This window comes from Colossoma macropomum, unplaced genomic scaffold (genome assembly GCF_904425465.1).
Source record: "Colossoma macropomum unplaced genomic scaffold, Colossoma_macropomum, whole genome shotgun sequence".
Classification (NCBI taxonomy): Eukaryota; Metazoa; Chordata; class Actinopteri; order Characiformes; family Serrasalmidae; genus Colossoma; species Colossoma macropomum.
The window spans coordinates 1-21279 of NW_023495217.1; the positions used below are offsets into that span (position 1 = coordinate 1).

General features: G+C 38.3%; 1 protein-coding gene across 2 annotated transcripts in view; it reads left to right on the forward strand.

Annotated features, from left to right (window-relative positions):
- The first annotated feature begins 21070 nt into the window (after positions 1–21070).
- The window catches only part of LOC118801190 (basement membrane-specific heparan sulfate proteoglycan core protein-like), a 76361-nt gene continuing 76152 nt past the window's right edge, over positions 21071–21279 (forward strand). For both annotated transcript variants that reach the window (XM_036561363.1, XM_036561364.1), the window contains exon 1: positions 21071–21172. In XM_036561363.1, the coding sequence (XP_036417256.1) occupies positions 21142–21172 (31 nt within the window). In that variant the 5' untranslated portion in view covers positions 21071–21141. The remainder of the gene's footprint in view (positions 21173–21279) is intronic.

Genomic DNA, 21279 nt, shown 5'->3' on the forward strand with positions numbered 1-21279 from the left:
GTCTCAAGTGAACACTTGTATTTGGATTTCATAACAAAGGATAAGGAGTAGTGAAAGGTGTTTAGTTGAACAAAAGCTAATATTCTTTCCACAGATCTGAATGTATATGGACTGTTGGAGAACGTGTACAGGTTGAAGACTTCAGTGAGAGAAATCCCCTGGTGTAAAAGTCTTACTGATGTGACTTTTAACTCAGTAATTCAGCTACTTAATGTTGTAGTTGTACTTTGTGTTAGGCTGTTGATGAAATACATAGTTTGATCTGTCAAAATTGGTGTGAATTAACACAGCTCAAAGCACTAAAGCTGAATTTCATGAGTGAGATGAGTTCAGTTCTGTCACTTTTATGAAAGCTTTTTAGTTTTTCCCTATAACTCTTGCAGACTGGACCTGGGAAATTGTTTCATGTGTTCACTTGAAACCTTGAATAAATTGATTTGAACTAGACTGTTTTTTTAACAAACACGAACTAAATAAAGTTGAATAAAAACAATGACACAGTTCTGACAATACCTGATTGTGTACAACAAACATGAATAAAACATGTAACTGAAAAATTAAGATTGAAATAACAGACTAAATGATGTTGGAGTAACTTAATTTGAGTGTTTATTTTTCACTTTTACTGGATGAATGCAAACGCATAGAGTTCAGTTAATGCAAACTGTTCATGTGGAACCACTGTCCACAATTACATAAATCTAACAGATTTTCAGATTTTTTTTTTCACTGCAGTGTAGTTTAACTGGGCAGGATGGCAGGTGTACAGATGCACAACACAATTTCAGGAGCTTTGAACACATTGTGGGTGATTTCAGGAGCTCCTGCGTGGAACACACTGTGGATCATTTCAGGAAAATCTATATAGTGAACATGATTTCAGAAATATCAATATAGACCTCACTGTGCACTATTTCAGGAGCGCTTATGTAGAACACAGTGTGCTTAAAGCTCAAGTCAACTGTTAGTCTCAGTGAGACATTTTAATTTTGGCTGAAATTGAATCATTATATTTGATTAAAGGCTAATTTGAAATGTTCTTTATTGTGTTTTTTACAGCTGAATCTGATGAGCTGAATTAAACAGAAGCTGGAGCATGTAGCTGTGAGCTGAGGAGCAATTTGTCTGTGTGTTTATTGTTTCTTTTTTTAGCTGAAAATAAGGTCAATTGTGTTTGCTGTCAGTAGGTGTGGTGTTAATAATAGTCAGCTGTGATGCTTTTTTCAGTTCCAGACTGAACCTTCAATCGCAAATAATTATCAAAATGCTGTTTTTCATTCGAATAAATTTAATTTCCTTCTTATACATACTTATTGTACATACTATTCTACTGAATTAGTTCAAAGTGTACTGTTCCAGCCTGGGATTGATTCTGTGTTCTCCTGTCTCCTGTCTGTGCGAGTTTCCTCGGGGTACTCCAGTTTCTTCCTATAGTCCAGGCCAGTTGGAGTTAATAAATTGCCCCTAGGTGTGTGTATGAGATGGTATGTGTCTTTATGTCTGCCCTGTGATGGACTGGCAACCTGTCTGGGGTGTTTCCTGCCTTCCGCCCAATGACTGCTGGGATAGGCTCCAACACCCCTACGACCCAGGAGGATAAGCGTCTTAGATTATAAATGAACGAATGAATGTACTGTCCCACAGTAAAAAAATAAATAAATAAACAAAATTAATTAATTAATTATTCAAACCATAACTACTTACCAGGTTTATGTTATGATCTATTTAAACCCATTAACTAAACTGAGTATAAGCTGAATAAGCTGAATATATACAAAACCATCATTATTTCTATTGGGAGGTGTCTGTCCTAAAGCCTAACTGCTAAATATACACTTGTTAAAGTAATACTTAATTTTTTTCAACATTTTTTTCAATGTTTTTCCATTGTCTTTTATTGTTTTTTCAATTATGTTTTTTTTAACAATCTTTTAAATTTATTTTAAAGTTAAAATATTTATCTTATTTATTATCATGAGTTTAATATTTTACAATAAAATAACTTTTTACATGTACATTTTTGTCCCACATTTACATGTCACTTTCGAAGTACTGAGTTTTAGTCCATAGGCGGAGTCTAATTGTAATCACACCCCTGCATTTTAGAGCCGAAAGACTGCACTGCTGTCCCTCATGGCCACATGGTGAGCAGTTAAATCCCATTATTTTGAAGGAAATGTGTCCCAAAGTCTGAAAATCTGTGTCGAACATTGTAGTGACATTGAGAATTGTCACTAACGAAACACATATTTTCTACAATTAACTAAACTCTTTTGTGTTTTAATGAAAAATATTATGATGTTATTATGATATTATGAGGTGTACAACTATTCAAAGCTTTGTTTGTTAGTCAAGGACTGGCTAGCATTTTTAAAGTATGCTTAAAATGATCAAATTCAGTAGTATTTATACTCTTTTAGTAGTGACAGTTTTAGCCAATTGTTTATATTTGGTCAATTTTTGGTAGTGTTATGATTGTTTTGGTAGTGACAAACTGGAATGTGCAATAATATATTTTAATAAAATAAACCCAATTAAAGGTTTCTCAAAGCAAAAGGATTTTAGTCTAAATTCCAGGTCAGTTAGTCCAAAATGTGTTTTCAACTCTGAACCAATTCAGTAGAATGATTCATATATATAATCTGATTCCTTTCTGTCTTCATTTCAGTTGACATCCATTTTGCTTAATTGTATATTATTTATTTTTTATTCCACAGTGAAAAGTGGAATTTTGAAAAGATTTTTTGATGCAGTGCAATGTATTTAATAGATTTAAACTGGGGCAACTTGTAATATTTCATTAAGTGAAAATGCACGTTTTTTTTTGTTTTGTTTTTGTTTTTTTAAGGTCTATGCCTCCATTACTGTATTTTTCTTATTTCATTCCCAGTATTACTCTTTTATTTTGACACGTGCAGATTAGTTCAAACATTACTGAGGTGTTATTCTGTTCTGTTTGATTTTGTTTTCCATAAATGTTAAGATAAATCAATGTAATGGTTTCTTTTTTTATGTGTCTAATTTGAATGTATGATTGATTTACTGAGAATATCTTTAGTGTCTTGATTATTAAACTACCATTCAGAACCTGTAGGGGCTTTTCAGCACCATACGCTCTCTAACAGTGTTGCCAGGGTGGACTGTTTCACCCTCATGTGGGAAAACTAGCCTTTAGCATCTAATTTTAAAGCTGTTTTTATATCTCCAATAATTCAATTCAAGACACAAACCACTTTGTGAGATGTTACTCAGAAATGCTTTGTGGTTAGTAGGCCCAGAAACTGTGTGGCAGAAAATAAACAATCATCTCAACATCTGTTCATACAATTTGGAAACAACTTAGTTTAAATTCAGATTTCGATGTTTGAGTCTGTTTAATTTGTTAATTTCAATTATTTACCATGTAGGCTGTTTATTGTTTTGATACTGCTGTAATGAAATATATATGTGTGTGTGTGTGTGTGTGTGTGTGTGTGTGAACATTTTATGTTGGCAGTCTCTGTTTTTGTGACTTTTTCTCTTCTTGCCCACATTTGAATCTTTGTGATGAACAGAAGGTGATTTTACTACTTCAGCATTTACAGTTGTCAGCATTTATCAGCATGAAATAGAAATGTGAATAATTCAGCTTTTTTCATAATTCAGTTCTTTGATGCTCCTATTTACTTTTCTTGTGAGGGAGTGTTCATATGAATTTTTACTGCAAATAAAAATAAAATAAAATGTGTGTAGGATTTTGTGGAAAGTGTCAAGGTTTAATGTGTATAAATGGCTTGAATTGGGCTGTACAAGAAGCAGAGAGACTCCTGCCTGGTCCTCTACAAACCTGATGCCAAACCTACTCAGGAAACCACAGCTACAGTCTACAATAAATAACGTACGCTACAGAAAGTAGCATGTAGTACATCCACAACTGGAAATAACCACCAAAACTAAACTGAACATAAGCTCTTCATAAACTGATAAGAGTTGGAGAGTACACACATAGAAAAAAAACAACAACAAAAAAAAAACAAAACAAAACTAGCGACAGGAGAACAGCAAAAATCCCCACAATAATTGAACATTCAAAGAATGAAAGACTGCAGCAGCAGAAATGCTAAAAGCACAGCATCTGGTTTACAATGGCTAATACTTTAAATGGGTAATAAATAAGTACTTATCTATTTTTCTAGCTAGGAAAAAGCAAAATACCTGCTGACTTTGGTGAGGTTAGTCAATATTTGCTTCACATCCAAAACAACCTACTATAAAGATAGTGATATGTCTGATTTATTTATTCCAGTCTAACAATAAAGTGCCTGATGTAACTTACTGTTAGAGTATTTTTTATCTAGAATGTTAGAGGGAGGTTGCACCTGATCTTGAAAGCTGGCTAACATAGAAAACTTAACATAGAGAGCATTTAAGTCAGTCATTCTATTAACCGAGCTGTTAATCCAGCATTCCAGATCCAGAACCTGTTCATGGTCTTACAGCTTTGAAAGTGAGACGCTGTGGAGCTCAAAGTCAAATAAGCTAACTTTTGTGTTCTTCAGTGTAGTTGTGTATACAGACTGATCATACCTGATTTACACCACTAGGTGTCAGTAGTTCAGTTTATCGAGCTCCTGGTGCAGAAGTGGGGATTATTTGTGAAGCATGTTTAAATTCAGTGGCTGAGTGAGTAAAAGAGCATTTTCTGTGATTGTATGTGCTTCTTTCATCCTAAAATACTGCATTATGTTTAAAATTATTAACAAAGTTCGATTAACTGAGAATAAGAACCCCAGAGTTACCAAAGTGATGTTGCTGTTTACAGAATACTCTGATTTCTAGCTGAATGTAGCCAAAAAGCTAAATATTTTGTGCTTGATTCTGTATATGATGATTGTTGGAGCTCTCAAAGGGGTGAGAACATGACACAAACTACCAATACAGTCACTGTAATGTTCCTGACTGACATCAACGCAAAATTAAAAATAGTCTGCTGTAAAATACATGAAAACAAACAGTGAAAACAATTACCATTTGTAAAATATTGTGAATAAACCGTAAATTAAGACTGTATTTGAAATAGCAGACTGTGCACTGTACACTGTACTGCATCAGTATATTATACTGAATACTGCATGCTACTCTTCATCAGTACTATACAGTTCAGTATCCAGTGTACAGCACAAGCCGTGTGCCATAAAAGAGGTGCAACAGGCCTGCCAGCATCTGGGACTGAGACAATCAGACCTTCTCAAGACCCGCCCATTTTCCTCAACCATCCAGTCACAGCTTAGCAACCGTTGCTAGCCACTTTTCACTGTGCATGTTAATATTTTGGTCGAGAGATGTGATTGTAAATTTTGAAATGTCAGCCTTGAGCCTTGTGTTTCAAACACACCTGACACACACTCCTATAATGGCCGCGCTGCATTTTGGGACGCAGTATATCACCTATAGCTCTGGCAGCTCACTGGAAAAATTCTGCCAGAGCAGTATGTCATCAGAGTACTGTTGGCATACTGGAGAAATTCATGTTGGTCACATGCTGCATACTACTTACTACTCTGGATCAGAATCAGTACGTGAGCAGTATGCAGCAGGGTATTTCAGACACAGCCATAGAGCTCTGAGTTCAGTCATTTTCTTTTATTTGGTAAGGTAACTGTAACTGTGTTACCTTACAGAAACTGTGTTCTGACTCTAACTAGACACACCAGTTTGTTCAGTTGAAGACAACAGATTTTATGTTACACAAGATGTGTTGGATTATTTCTCTACCCAGTTATGGGTAACACATTTTTGGGTTACTTTTACACAGAACGTGTTAAATCGGAAAACAATATGACACAAAAAATGTAAAATGAGTAACACAAGTTTGTGTTGTTATCTAACACATCACTTTTTCGAGTGCAGAGACACACAGTCGGTCACACAGCGCGTCCTGGCCCTTTAAGAGCTCTCTGACGGGCTGAGTCGTGCACGCGCATCAGCTAAGAGTGTTTTCTTCACAGCTCAGCTGAGTTTCACTGAAGTTTCCTTCCTCAGGATTTGTGTTACCCAGCGTTCTCAGTGTTTGACATCTCTGAATTTTGTCTTTGTTTTCCCACTTTCGGTTTTATTTGCTGGTTTTTGAATTTACTGTTTTGGCTGTTTGACCCGGACTTGCTTTTAAACTGCTCCTTTGCTTCTCCCATCTATTGTGTAATCTTTCTTTCTTTTTCTCTCTCTCGGTTTCGACATCGGCCTGTTTCTGCACCACGTTTTTGGAAAATCCTGCAACTGTTAAACTCAACTCATCATTTTTTATCTGGGAGCGCGAATCTCTGAGGTATGTCATTATGTAGTACTGACATCAGCTTCATCCCACGTGTACATGATGACTAAATACACCATGACTGAATAACGGATGTGTGAAGTTCAGTTAAAATGATGTAAAGGAATTTGTGTGTAAACACACACAAATAAAAATGATGGTTCTTGAAGGGTTCTTTAGTAAAGAAAATGGTCCTATACAGAACCATGAACACTCAAAGAACCCCTTTTCATGATTAAATGGTCCTTTGCATCGTGAAGGGGCTCCTCAGATAAAGGGAGAATATGCTGTATAAGACCTTTTTGAAAAGGGTTCTATATAGCACCTAAAAAGGTTTTTCTATTGTAACAAGTTTAGCATTGTGAAAATAAAGGAACCATTTTGTTGCTATGTAGAACCTTTTTCAAAAAGGTTCTATGTAGAACCATCTACAGTACATTCTCAGTCAATTTGAAGAACACTTTCACAATGCAAAGAACCCTTTAATCATGCAAAGGGCTCTTTGAGTGGACATGGTTCTACATAGAACCATTTTCTTTACTAAAGAACCCTTAAAGAACCATCATTTTTAAGTGTGCAGTGATTCTGAGATTTAATATTCTGACTTACTGCAAATATACTATATATAACATATAAAAGTAGTGCAGTACATCTACAGCTGGAAATGACCATCAAAACAAAACGTAAGCGTAAGAAAGCTTAAGGTTGGAGGAGAGTACACACACAGGACAAACAATAACCCGAACTAGAGGAAGGAAAACAGCAAAGATCACCACATTATATGAACATTCAGAGAGTGAGGGACTGCAGTATGGAAGCAAATCAGTATAAAAATGAAAATGGAAATGTAATATGTAAATTGGCAATGTATTTGAATGTTTACATTTAAATTTCCCACTCATTTATGCAATATTGAGCTCAAAATGAAAATTCACATTCACTACTGTGATTTTAATTTGCCATTTGGTAAAACAGTGTTGACATTTCATTTACACAAAGATTTAGATGATTTATGAGAAGCTTTATTTAAATCATAGGTATATGTGTGCGACACAGTGAGCTGGGTCATTTAGCCAGCTCAGCAGATGGGGGGGTTGGTTTGGGAATGTAGCGTTAGCTAGCATTGACAGTGGCTTTTTCCAGCTTAATTCTGGACACTTCCACAAAATTAATGTGATGTATTAGCAAGTGAGTTGATGACAGAGCAACACATCCACCTCTGATGCTCACTTTGTAGAAGTTATCTCTGGCATCAACTGAAATCTGTATGATATGACGTTCACTGCTATCAGTTTATGAAACAAGGCTGAAATTAGCTTCAGTCCCACCTTAAACTGTATTTTTGTAACAGATGGGTGCATTTAGGCAGCGAAGGGTAATTGCTGCTCTATTTAAGGTACACCAAAAATTAGAAAAAGAAGCTGTTCAATTGGACACAAATAGATCAGCCTTGTTTTATCAACCAGACTAATAAACCAGAAAACTTGGCCACATGTTTAATTTAACTGGTGTCGTCTATAAAAACAGTAAGCATCATAAGTGGATATATTGCTCTGCTTCACCTCAGCTGCTAACGTCAGGGTAGCTGTAAACCTCTTGACCGCCATGTTTTCAAGCCTTTTTGCTTTACTTTAGGTGTTACATGAAGTTAGATACACAATTGCAATGAAGCTAAACTACCTCAACTGTAAAACAGTCCACCAATAAGCTAGTATAAAAAGTGATTTGTGTTGAATGACAACACTTACGTCATATTGTTTTTTGATTGAACACATTCTGCGCTAAAAGTAACATAAAATGTGTTATCCGTAAGTGGGCACAAAAATATTTCAACACATCGAACTCAGAATGTGTTGTATCCAACTAAACACCGATGTGTCTAGTTAGAGATAGAATGTGTTGTTTTTTTTAGTACATTTGTTTAATATGCATGATTTATTAATTCCAGTTTAACAATAAATTGCCTAATAAACTTACTGTTAGCTGAAGTTTTAGCTGGAATACCAGTGATGCTGCCCTTGGTCTTGAACATTGACAGTAACTTAGAAAGCACTTTAATCAGTCATTATGTTTATAACCATTAATCCAGCATTCTAGAAGAGAAAACTGTGCAGTTACAGCTTTGAAAGTGAGAAGCTGTGTAGCTCACAATCAAATCAGCTGACTTTTGTGTTCTTTAGTGTAATTATGCATCCAGACTGGTCATACCAGATTTATACCACTAGGTGTCAGTAGTTTAGTTAAAAGTAAAAGAGTATTTTCTGTGATTGGATGCACTTCTTTCATTCGTCCTAAAATTCAAAAGCAATTACAAAACTATTACAAAACTCGGTTAACTGGGAAAAAGAACCAAGAGTTACAAAAGCAATGGTGCCATTTACAGAATTATTTTCTTTTGTCTTCTTGCTGTATTTAGCTAAAAAGCTAAACGTTTTGTGTTTTATTTTATTACAGACACACGTTGAGTGGAGCTAAATAAGACCACAGTCTAAACTGATTGATGTGTTATAAAGAACACTACATACTGATATCAAACAATATGGAATGTCATACAGGACTTATTTATGTGGTTTTAATATAGTGACTACTGAGTGTACACTGAAGGTGCAGTACAAGGATAGTTGGTCCAGTTTATTGTGTTGGGCTTGACTGTACCAACAAAGTCCAGGTCCAATTGTTCATTCCACTCCAACTCTGACTGCAGGTTATCATGATATAATGTTGCTATGAGTATTAAAACTACAGGAGTGTGTGAAGAAGGATCTAAAAAAATAGATGGTTTCCATCACACCACACTGGAGCAACATTAATATCAAGAGATATGCTGCTAAAGTTTCTCCAGTTCACTGGCTGACCGAGATCATGTTCTAAAGGCTGCTCGGGCCTTGTTCATGTGTTCATATGTTGGTGTAAAAATGTCATAGTCTGTACCTCATAGTGTTTCACAACTGATGACAGCATGTTCGCTTGGTAAGATGTGACGTACCGACCTTACGTCCGGGTCCAAGCCTCTATTGCGTTGGCTGACCTAGCTAACATCAGCACCCACTGGCAAAAGCCAAACTGGCCCTTTGTGGACGCCCTTGTTATAGGCTATGGGTTTTATAGGGTGTTTCTGGCTGTGAACCCACATCGTGTTTTGATTGATAGGCTTGTTGGTCAGACAAGGCCTGATGAAGATAGCTAGCTAGCTATAGCAAACATAGCTAGCTAAGGCCTCAGCTGGGTGGCACAGATAAAGTACTATCAACTGAAACATAAAGATGTGGATTCATAACAAGAAACAACCTGTACAACCCATAAGGTGTCCACAAAGGGCCAGTTTGGCTTCTGGGTGCTTACGTTAGCTAGGCCAGCTTGCCCACTGGCGGCAAGCTTTGTTTTTCTTCGTTTGTTTAAGAATTGTAACTTACCTTATTAACTGCAGCCATTTCCTCTTTCTTATTGCAAGGAAAGTGGTAGAATTGCTATTGAGTAGTTTTTTTAACTTTATTCAAACAACAAGGAAAACAGCAAGGCAGCATGTTGAAAAGGAGAGCCTCAGCCAGTGCAGTAGAGGATTGGACCCAGACATCTTAACAAACAGATTGGAGTTGAAAGATTTTAGATCTTTTTTAACCCTCACTGGTGCCTCACTGATCATGAAAAGGTTCAGAGGTTCCGTCATTGTTGTTTGCTTTTGGGATCTGAAGGAGCTTTTGGACCTGGAAATGGCTATCATGTCATGTGTGGTGTCAGACTTAATAAGCAGATAGAGATGGAAATGGTGACAGCATTACCGGCGTAAATGGTGATCTGAAGAGAATAGCTTCAGCAATGTTGATTCCTCATTTAAGGTAACAAAGGAGGGCATTCTGGGTGATCTTGGACTCAATGCTGATCCTAGGAACCCTTCAGAGTTTAGCTCCAGCCCTTATTGGGCACCCCATTTCTACAGCAATAACTTGTTTCCCTGTATGTTATTCTCAGAGTGCACCATGATGCTTTTTCTGGAGGATCAAGCCTCTGGACCCTGTACAAGGGGTTCGTTTCTGAACGCTGGACCCATTTTTCGATGCTTTGAGTTTGCATGTCTTTTCAATTTGGTAGTTGTGAAATGAGAGATTTCACCATGTCTGCTGCTGAATGTAAAGCACCCTGAATAATGTCTATAGTGTGAAATATATATACAAATGTACTTGAAGATATTTTGAAATAATTATGGAGCTCTTTGACTTTGAAGGCATTTATTTGCCTTATTTGAACAGGAACTGTGGCCCCATTATGTCTCCATCTAAAAAATATCATAGAATCGTCACTGACACCAAGGTATTTTTAGGACATAACCTGCTTAATTTCCTCATTATGATTTGCTAATGAAAGTAGACGTGAATCAGGAGAGAGTCCAGAAAAAATCTGTCCTCATTTTATTGATTAGAGTATTTTGGTAGCACCAATCTACCAGCCAACACCGTCTTTAAATAGATTAATGTCATCATCATCATCATCATCATCTGTCAAAAGAGACAGCAACGTAGAGTCATCTGAATATTTAAAAATAGAAGTATTTAGTTCCTGTGCTTTACAATTATTTATATACAGTGTAAACAGAAGCGGAGAAAGACACGATCTTGCGGTGCTCCAACATTACTGATGATGGGCAGTGATAGTGTTTTGTTTACTTTCACTTGCTGTGTTCTGTTAGTAAGGAAATCCTTATATCAGTGAATAAGATAAAGATTAAAATCTAATTTAACAGTTTTTGACTGTAAAAAGTCGAATAGTATTCAGTGCAGATGAAAATCCCAAAAAGTGCTTTGGCGTGTGTGCATGGTCTGCCCAGATGTTTTGATATAGAATGGGCCAGTGTGACGCTAGTAAGATGCTAAACTAGAATCTGCTCAGGAGTTCATCACAATTGTCACAAAATCATGATACTCCCTGTGATGATTACTTGGGTTGCTTGCCAACCCGGAGCCAGTTCTCTTGTAGATGTTTTTAAGACAAAAGCACTGATATTATCTGGACCAGCAGCTTTTCTTGCATTATTGTGTCTAAATGTACTTAGCAGGTCATAAACAGAAATGATTATTCTATATAAATTAGTCAGTATAATAGCACTGAAAATATCTCTGAGCATCAGTGTCCAAGTTTCAAACCCACTAAAATTACTGTTCAGTGAATTTGAAAATTCAAGGTCGTTTTCTGCTGGAATTGGCTTGCATCATGTTTGGCTTGCACCTCCTTGGCTTCCCATCACGTTTTTCGGTGTCCCAAGGTTTCTTTGAATTCTTAGTTATGAAAGCATCCTGCAGTCATTTCCTATATGCTATTTTTGCCTCTTTCAACTTTCTTCTCATTTTTCCCAGCAGTTTAGCAGCACTCTGGTCTCTAAAGTCCTTCCTCTTTTGATTGATCATATGTTTAATGTTCTCAGTAATGTACATCTTACTATTTGGATAATTGTGGTAATTTTATCTAATGTACCCTGCTGGAGTGCGCTGCAGTCTGTGCATTCGAAGCAAGCCTTCAGCTCACCCGTACTCTCCGGGGTCCACACCTTGACCTCTTTTTCCTGAGCCTTACTGCTTTTTAGTTCTGACTTCTGTGTTGGAATTAAGCACACCACAGCCTTTCCTATAGCTGGTCTAATTCTGGGCAAAGAAGCTCTTTCTATACTCACAGAACATTTGTTCAACACCTTCTCCTTTCTTGGCTGATCCCCATATTGGTGGAACCCAGGAATCACCTTGTCAAATTTGTACTGATTTAAACCTCCTAGCACTAAAGTCCACATTCAGATATGTTGTTGCTGTTGGTGTACATAGTCATGGGTGGCTGCTTCTGTTCCATTGACCACAAGGAGGAACATAAACGGCAAACAACAGAATGCAGCCAGAATCACACAGCAAATGAAAATGTCTCAGCGTTATGCTCAAGATTTTAAGGCCTCTATTACAAATCTGAAGAGATCCAGTCAAACACACACTCCCACTTTCTCTAGTGTTCTAAACTATATTTAAGCTAATAATTTACTAAAATGTGATGAGCTTGTTGGGGTGGTGCTTGCAGAGCAGCTCCTGCACTGTACTAATGGTGTGTGGTGGAGACACTGATACCAACAGGGGTAAAAACCTCTGATCTGCTGTTTGAGCTGTCAGTGTTTAAACCTTTAATTACAAAAGAGAGGGATAAAAAGAGCTGATATCTGAAGCTGTTATATGACAGAGTCTGAGGCAGTGTAAACTGAAGGAATTGTGCTTACACTACAATTACAAGATGCTGATGTATTGCATGAATTTGGGGAAACACCTACCGAGCAGTACTTGTATAATACATGTTCACTTCACATTTGAGACGATTATTCTAAACTTTTATTGCAAATTTTGCACAGAGCATTGTTGTTACTAATTGAATTTAAAGAGCTCCCACATGTGATTTTTTAGGCATCTGTGCTCTTTTAACTGCAATAGCCACAATCAAGATGATTCGGACCTCCGTTGTGTTTTGTTTGTTTGTGTTGTTACATGTGAAACAGTCTCACTGACATACAGCGCAGAAGATCTGCTGAACATCAGGCAGTCCATGCCACAAGGCGTTGCTCCTGACTTTTCACTTTCTGACAGTTTTTGGACATTTTACTGGGTGGAGTGGCTGCTCTCTACAGCAGACGCAGACAGGAGAAGCGCGCTGGAGTGCTGGTTAAACTCCGACAGCGCGGACTTCACACACCGCTCCCCAGCGTTCACATGGCACATCTTCGCTTTTTAGGGGATAAATTAGACAAGCTTTCCCTTCTAAACAGAACAAAAAGGACTTTTCTCTCTCTGCTGTGCTGTGCTTCACTGAGTCTTGGCTCACTAAGTCTACCCCGCACAGTGTGCTCCAGCTCCACGGCTTTAACCTCTACAGAGTGCACCGCCTCTTAGGCATGAAAAAAGGCAGTGGAATCTGCTTTTATATCAACCAAGGCGGGTGTACAGATGTCACAGTGTTAACGAAAACATGCAGCCCTAACCTGGAATTGCTTTTTATAAACTGTAATCCTTACTACTGTCCGCGGGAATTCTCCTCTGTCATTCTCACAGGGTCTACATTCCACTCCAGGAGTGTGTGCACGAGGCGCTGCGTGCTCTCACAGATCAGATCTGTGCTGGCGGTAAAGTCCTGCAACTTCTTGGGCACAACAATCACCAGGTACCAAGTACAAGTGGGACAGCAACATCAGCTCCATCACCAAGAGAGCCCAGCAGAGGATATGCTTCCTGGATCAGCTGAGGAAGTTCAATCTGCCCCAGGAGCTGATGGTGCGGTTCTACACAGCCATCACAGAGTCTGTCCCACGTCCATCACAGTGTGGGATAGCTCAGCCACCAAGCATGACCTCCACAGACTGCAGCACATCACCAGGTCTGCAGAGAGGACAATTGGGGTTAAGTTGCCCACATTGCTGGAATGGCATGCCTCCAGAACCAGGAAGCGTGCAGAGAAGATGTCCACTGACTCGTCCCACCCCGGCTACCACCTCTTTCCCTCAGGTCGGCGCTTCAGCCAGATGAGGATCAGGACATCCAGGCTACAGATAAGCTTCTTCCTACAAGCCATCACTCTCTTATACAGTTAATCATTACACATAAACAGTATTCAAACTGCACTTCTTAAATATATTGGTCTATAGTATATATGGTGTATATATACACTCAACATTCCATCCTCTCTAACTACCGTCTCAGACCAGCGTTTTCGGCACCTCACTTACCTGCATTATTACCCCACTTATCTGTCTGTTACCTCACTTATCGCCTTTTTGCCACTATACACCTTTTAACAGCTGCTGCACTCAGCACTTTAACTTAAGACATTTACTTTGCACAATGCAAGGTTTACAGGTGTGACTGTGTGTGTGTGTATGTCTGTGTGTGTGTGTGTGTGTGTGTGTGTGTGTGTGTGTGTGTGTGTATGTTAGGAATGCACATTCAATTTTATTTTACTCTTATTTTTTATTTTTATTTGCTGCTGAAATGCATTGCAGGTTAATCTCTGAATATTAAATAGAGAAACAAATTCCAACATAACCAAGTACTCCAGTATTCAAATTATTTGGGTCAGGGCTACATTATAGCAAACACTTTCAGTTTTTCCTTCTTGGTCAAGCAGTTAGTTGTTTCTGTGTCAGTGGAAACTTCCTACAACGCTCATTGTGGTTTTGCTTCTGGTCTTCAGCTTTGTGGCTTTAATGAGTGGGGGAGGGGATGAGGTGCTATGAGGCCTTAATGCTCTTCTTGTCACTTTAGATTGTCAGATTAGTGTAAAAAATACAGTTGTGCACACACTTTCACATCAGTCAAACCTTCTATGTCATATCAGTGAGAATACAGCATTGTCAGTGAAGCCAATACAGCAACACACACAGCAACATCCACCACTGTCACTGTACACAACCAAATACTGACATATCACACAGAGCTTGTCTTTAACTGTAGTACCTCACACAGTAGGGCCATCTTAGCTCAGGGGGACATGACTATTGCTAAGCTAATGGATGTTCATAGATGTTTTTTGGCCATTCTTTAAATTCAGTTTGAATTCAGTTATGCCAACACATTTCCATTCAAACAAATAGAGCACACTCACTATACACAGACTTTGTCACCTCAACATAAAGTTCAATTGTTGATGGAACAAAATTGGAACATTTCAGTTCAATCGCTTTGGGTTTCCTCAAAACAGAATTCTCTGTTCATGTATTAAAATGTATGTTTGTTCTTTTCTTGCCCATTTTACATAAACCACTTACTTAAAGGCAACATAAACAATTTATTTTATGTTGACATATTTTTAGTTTGTATGTCAAACAACCCTCTTGTTTATTTTATTTTATTTTTTACAACTGTAGCAGTTTATGATAATATAATATTTCTGCTACATATTTCAGATAAAGTGGAGTCTCTTTTCCAAGCTTCAAATGTCCATTTTTAATCTGAAATGGTCAAAAAACATGCATCTCCATTAGCTTAGTGCTAACATGCTATTAGAATAGGGTGTTGAGTAGAAATTAACATTTTCATAGAGATGTTTTCTTCCTCCTTTCTGACTGTTTTCTGAATGAAGGCCTAGCTGTGGTGGTCATGGTTTACCACTGTGAATGTGTAAAGTCTTTTCAGTGTTAGTGCGTCTGTAAGTACAGCGGATGTGAGCAGTTAAAGATAAATACCAGACTACATCACAGTGGGAATTTCACCCAATAAAGTATCACGTTTATTTTGACTGTTTCCCACACACACCGCATAGAATGTAGACTCAGATGTGATTACAGCTACCCTACAGTTTACTTTCAAAGAAGCTGATAGTGTACAAAGGAAAGTTGAAGGGGCACTGTGGGAGATAGTGTCTGTAGTCAGTTCATAGGTTCATAATGATTGTGTGACGTAGTTTAGAACAGGTTAAAATGGAAAACTTTGGTGATAGCTTACATATTTCCTTCTTCCCCTGTGATTATAGTGGCCATGGCAATGTGCTGGTGACTTTAAAGCTTAAAATGAAGGATGTTATAAGTGTGACTTTTCTCAGTATAGAACCAGTTCCACTTCCACTGACAGCAGTTCACATGAATGTCCCACTTGGTCTAATTTAATCACTAAAGATGCTAGAGATAAAGTGCGGCTGCAGCCAGAGTTTAACTCTATGCTCAGTGGTCAAAATAGACATTGCAGTACACATTCTGTATTCTCTAGGGACTTACGCTGTATCACACATTAAAGAACCAGCAGCAGCCCAGCACAGACTGTTTGAACAACAAAAATAAAAGGCATTAAGTACAATAAGTAGTCAACTAAGCAACACAGCAGCTACTGCAGAGAATAAAACCCAGAAAAAGTTTCAATAATAACTGGAAACATGCATTTCCTGAAGGAAACGCAGAATGGTTGCACAGCTTAAATGGTTTCCACTTCCTGCTAGGTTGCTAGGTGGTTGCTATGATATCCAAGGTGGTTGCTCCGGTGTTGCTATGTGGTTGCTAAGGTAGCACAGGTGTTTTCTATGGTGTTGCTAGGGGTTTGGAATTGTATCCCAGGTGGTTGCTAGGCGGTTGCTGTGGTGTACCAGGAGGTTGCTAAGGTATTGCTAGGTGTTTGCTATGGTATCCAAGGTGTTTGCAACGGTGTTCCGAGACAGTTGTTATGGGGTACCAGGTGGTTGCTAAGGTGTTGCTAGGTGGTTGCTATGGTATCACAGGTAGTTGCTATGGTGTTGCTAGGTGGTTGCTGTGGTATTCCAGGTGATTGCCAAAATGTTGCAAGGTAGTTGCTATGGTATCCGATGCAGCTGCTGCATTCTTGCTAGACGGTTGCCATGATGTATGAGGTGTTTAAGTCGTTCATAGGTAGTTGCTAAGTGATAGCTACATGTTGTTCAAAATGAATGGGAGTCTATGTGAAGAAAGAGGGATGTAGAAACGACAAGCGCAGCCATAATAATAATGTTTGACACTGTGATCAACAATATTTTGTGCCTTATTACAGCAGTAAGTTAAAGACTGTGGCAGTGGGGCGTGTTCAAGCATCAGTGGATAATCAGTCAATGGCTTTGACTGGTGTGTTGTTTTAGTAGGTAAAGGAGACCAGAGAGTCCACAGCAGTGCAAAGCCAAGATGCCGAACCAGGAAGAAGACTTTCTAAAGGAAAAGACTCGATTGGAAGGCTAAAGATTGACTAGAGTCTCTTCTCACACTGCCTGATCATCTGCTCCGTCAGTCTCTACTGACCTGGAAAATCACTTCAGATTGTCAAAATTTGTTGGAAAGGCCAAATCAGGCCAGTGCAGGCCCAGCTTAAAGGGACATTCCACTGATTTTTCAAAATTTCTGTGATTCAATCAATGAGATGTAAACAAAGTCATTCAGAGTAGTTTGATATGAAGAGGTAGATTGTAGGGTCACTATACCTACAACACAAATATAACCATTTTTCTTTCTATCCAAAATGACCGGTGAACCTAAATGTGTCTTTTGAGTTTGTACACAGTGCCCTTCACAAATATTGGCAGCCCTGGTAAATATGAGTAAAACAGGCTTTAAAAAATATTCATCATTGTTAATCCTTTTGATCTTATGTTTAAAAAATTAGGAAAAGTCTGATTTTTTTGAGTACAATAATAAAAAAAAAATAGAAAATAAAATTTCAGAAAATAAATATTTTTCTAAAATCTGTGTGTGCCACAATTGTTGGTACCCCTTCATTTAATACTTTGGGCAGCCTCACTTTTCAAAGAGAACAGCTCTGAGTCTACTTCTGTAAAGCTTAATGAGACTAGAGAACACATGACAAATGATCTGAGGCCATTCCTCCATACAGAACCTCTCCTGATCCTTCAGATTCTGAGGTCCACACTGTGGACTCTCCTTTCCAACTCATCCCACAGGTTTTCTGTGGGTTTAGTTCAGGGGACTGTGGTGGCCATGGCAAAACCTTAACACTGTGGTCAGTGAACCATTTTTGTGTTAATTTTGAGACATGCTTTGGATCATTGTCCTGCTGAAATGTCCAAGATATGGTGCTGTTCGAGCTTCCTGGCTGATGCAGTCAGGTTTTGATCTTACTTCTGTTGGCACTCGATGAAGTCTGTGATACTATGTATCAGAACAAGTTGTCCAGGGCCTTTAAGAAGCCTCACAGGATCACAGATCCATCACCATACTTCACGCTGGGGATGAGATACTTTTCTGCATGGCTATTTTTGTGTCCACGCCAAACTCTGGTGTTTGTTGCCAAAAACCTCTATTTTGGTCTCATCTGACCATAGAATACAGTCCCACTGAAAGTTCCAGGTCTGGCAAACTGTAGGTGCTTGAGCTGTTGGTCCTTGATAGCAAAAGCCTTGTTCTGGCAACCCCTGGTTATATAGGTGGTGTTTGATTGTGGTTTGGGAGACAAAGTGACCTAACTAATGTCTGCAGTTCCCTATCTGTGATCTTTAGAGATTCTTTGTCCTCTCAAACCATCCTCCTCTCTGTGCCTGGGTCAGTATAGACATACATCCTCTTCCTGGCAGATTCTTAACATCTCCAGTTTCTTTAAACTTCTTATTATTGCCCTAATACTGAAAATGAGCATTTTCAAGTGTTGTGATATTTTCTTGTAGCCATTTCCTGATTTGTGCAGCTCGACAACCTTTTGTCACACATCATTTCTGTTTTCTCTGGTCTGTCTCATCGCAATAGATGACTGAGGGTATCCGGCCTGTGTTTCATCTTATATACCCCAGTGAATCAAGAAGTCATGGTTGACTAGTTAAGTGTTCCTAATCACTCAGCTAAACTTAAAAACATAAAATATGAATGGGAATATACTTAGATAGATTTCACTCTTAAGATTTTCTAGGGGTGCCAACAATTGTGGCACTCACAGATTTAAGAAAAATATTTATTTCAGGGGTGTATATATATCAGGGGTACCAGTATTTGCGGGGGGTGGGGTGGTGGGGGCGTGGGGTGCACTTTATGTAGTGTTGATGATGGTAAAAGTGTGATAAATGCTTTCTTGTAGGACTATTTTGCCTTACAACATCCTGCGTGTACCTCTCCACCATGAACATATAAAAAAAAATAAACAAATAAATAAATAATTAGGCCAAAAAAAACTTCAGATCTATCATAAAACAATGTCTCAGACATCAGGCAACTTGTTTCTAACCGTTTTATGTGATAATTTTCTGTGAGGAAGTTTTTAAAGGCGTTAAACTTCTTAAAAGTGTCGGACGTCTGGTTCCCATCAACCCTGCTGTGAAAAATACTGACTCTAACTTTCAATAGAATGGAGCATTTCAAATCAAATCACTCTGAATAAGTTTGTTTATATCTTAATCATTTAGTTATGCACAGATTTTGAAAACATACTGGAATTCTCATGCTGTTCTATGAGTCTTTCAGTGTGGACAATGTAAAATGCCTTATTTTATGGTGTTGTGTTCTCTGTGTTCAATTGAAAGTTCAATTGTATTATCAAGTATTTGAATTAATGTAGTTCCCTAATGTTTGTGATACGCACAGTGTAGTTACATTGGGCTAGATTTATGGGGTCAACAAAAAGGTCAAGTCCGGGGGAGAATCGCCAGGTCAATCCACCTGTCTGTACACTCTAAGGCTCAATCCCCTTTCACCCTTGTCCCTACCATTTAGCCCTACTCTTCTGTTTTGCACGTTAACTCCTAGGGGTAGGATGTCCCAAATCTTGTTGGGATAGAAGGGTGTAAGTGTTAGGATTACATGGCCCTTCAAACATAGATTTTTCAGAGGCACATTCCAAACCGTGTGTTATGAGAAATAAATACACAAATCAAGAAAATTAAGAGTGTATCACAAACAGGTTCATCAAAGGTTAACAGATCTCAAAGTCACTTATGTTATACATGCTAGCAGGCATGTTGTGTAGCTAGGCTAACTACAACAAAAGTTGTTTGCAGTCTATCCCGCATACCACAAATCAATCTGCCAGCATTCCTAGACAGGCCTGCAGACAACAGCAAAAGGGTGACTATTGACATGTTGGAAATGTCCGGCAGAACTCCATAAAAAGCCATCCAAACTCCTCCAAAAGCCATCAGTGACTAATCATGATATATCAGAGTCCTTTTTTCTAGGGAAAGATTTCAAACACTACCCCTTGTAACCCAGTTCCAAGTGGGCAAGATGACACTCAAAAACAAGGAGTAGGGGTAAAAATAAGAAATGGAGTTTTTGTAAACATTATCAACTAAACCTTTACACGTACCCAACGTCTGAGGTGTGAGAGCTGAGAATAGTTGTTTTAGTGGTTTAGTGGTCTAGTGGTCTGACTTCTATTCTAGTACACCATACCAGCGAAACCCTCATCTCATTAGGAACTGAAACCTAGTAATGCCAAAAAAAAAGAAAGAAAAAAAGCTTCATATAAAGAGTACTGCTGAACTAAGCTGGAATTTTTTATTATAAATAGATGGTATATAAAGTAAACCAGAAAAAGGAAAGCAGCCCTTATTGTGGCCAGTGGAAAATCACTTCCACACTGACCCTCAACAGAAAGCAACAGAGCTCTGGTGAACAGACAGTTAACACATACAGCCCTCAAGAAGTCACACCATACAGTAGATCATGCATATGCATCATTCAGCTTGTGGTGAAGTGACAGGGAAAGGACAGAAGTAACTAAAGGACAGGATAGATCAGTCTCATTTCATAGTATCTTCATGCACTAGCAGTTCTAGGAGTTAAACTGATGATCTGTTTGCACTCCACACAAAATGGCAAATTGTGTTTACGGGCTGCTTGCATGCTAATCACTTCACACTTTAAACACTAACAGCATCAGCAACACCAAGAACATTTTGAGAGCTCGTGCAGAAACTGCAGCAGCTCTCTATGCACTTCCTCTGTCAAACTTGCTATATGAAGACTCTTCACCACCATGTATGGACAGACAGTTTCAGGATTCTAGATCTGCTGCACATGAAGATCTTCATTACACAGCTGCTGTTTAATGTAAAATATCTGGATCAGTGCAGATTATGAAGATCTATGATATATTGCACAGCATGCGATGACACTCTAACGTGCAAGTCCAGTTTCTTTCAGTGGTCATACTGTGGTAGTTAAGTAGTGATCATTTACTGCTTTAATGTATTTAAACTACTAATTCATTAATTAATAATTTATCAATATAAATGCAATGCAGCGCAGAGTTGCTCCTCTTTTGGTCCTGAACAGTGTAAATTAGTGTCTGTGTCTCTCTCTCTCTCTCTCTCTCTCTCTCTCTCTCTCTCTCTCTCTCTCTCTCTCAGGAAGTGATGAATGTTGAACACAGAGCATTGTTCAGTCAGTCAGTCATTACGGGGACAGTATGGAGTTCAGGTCTCTCTCTGTAATACTCTGTGAGTAAATGTTCTCTATGTCTTCATTAGAGTGAGAGCTGCTGTATGAAGGTGTTAATATTCAGTCTGAAGGTTCTGAGTGATCAGCTTCTGTGTGATTCAGTAAC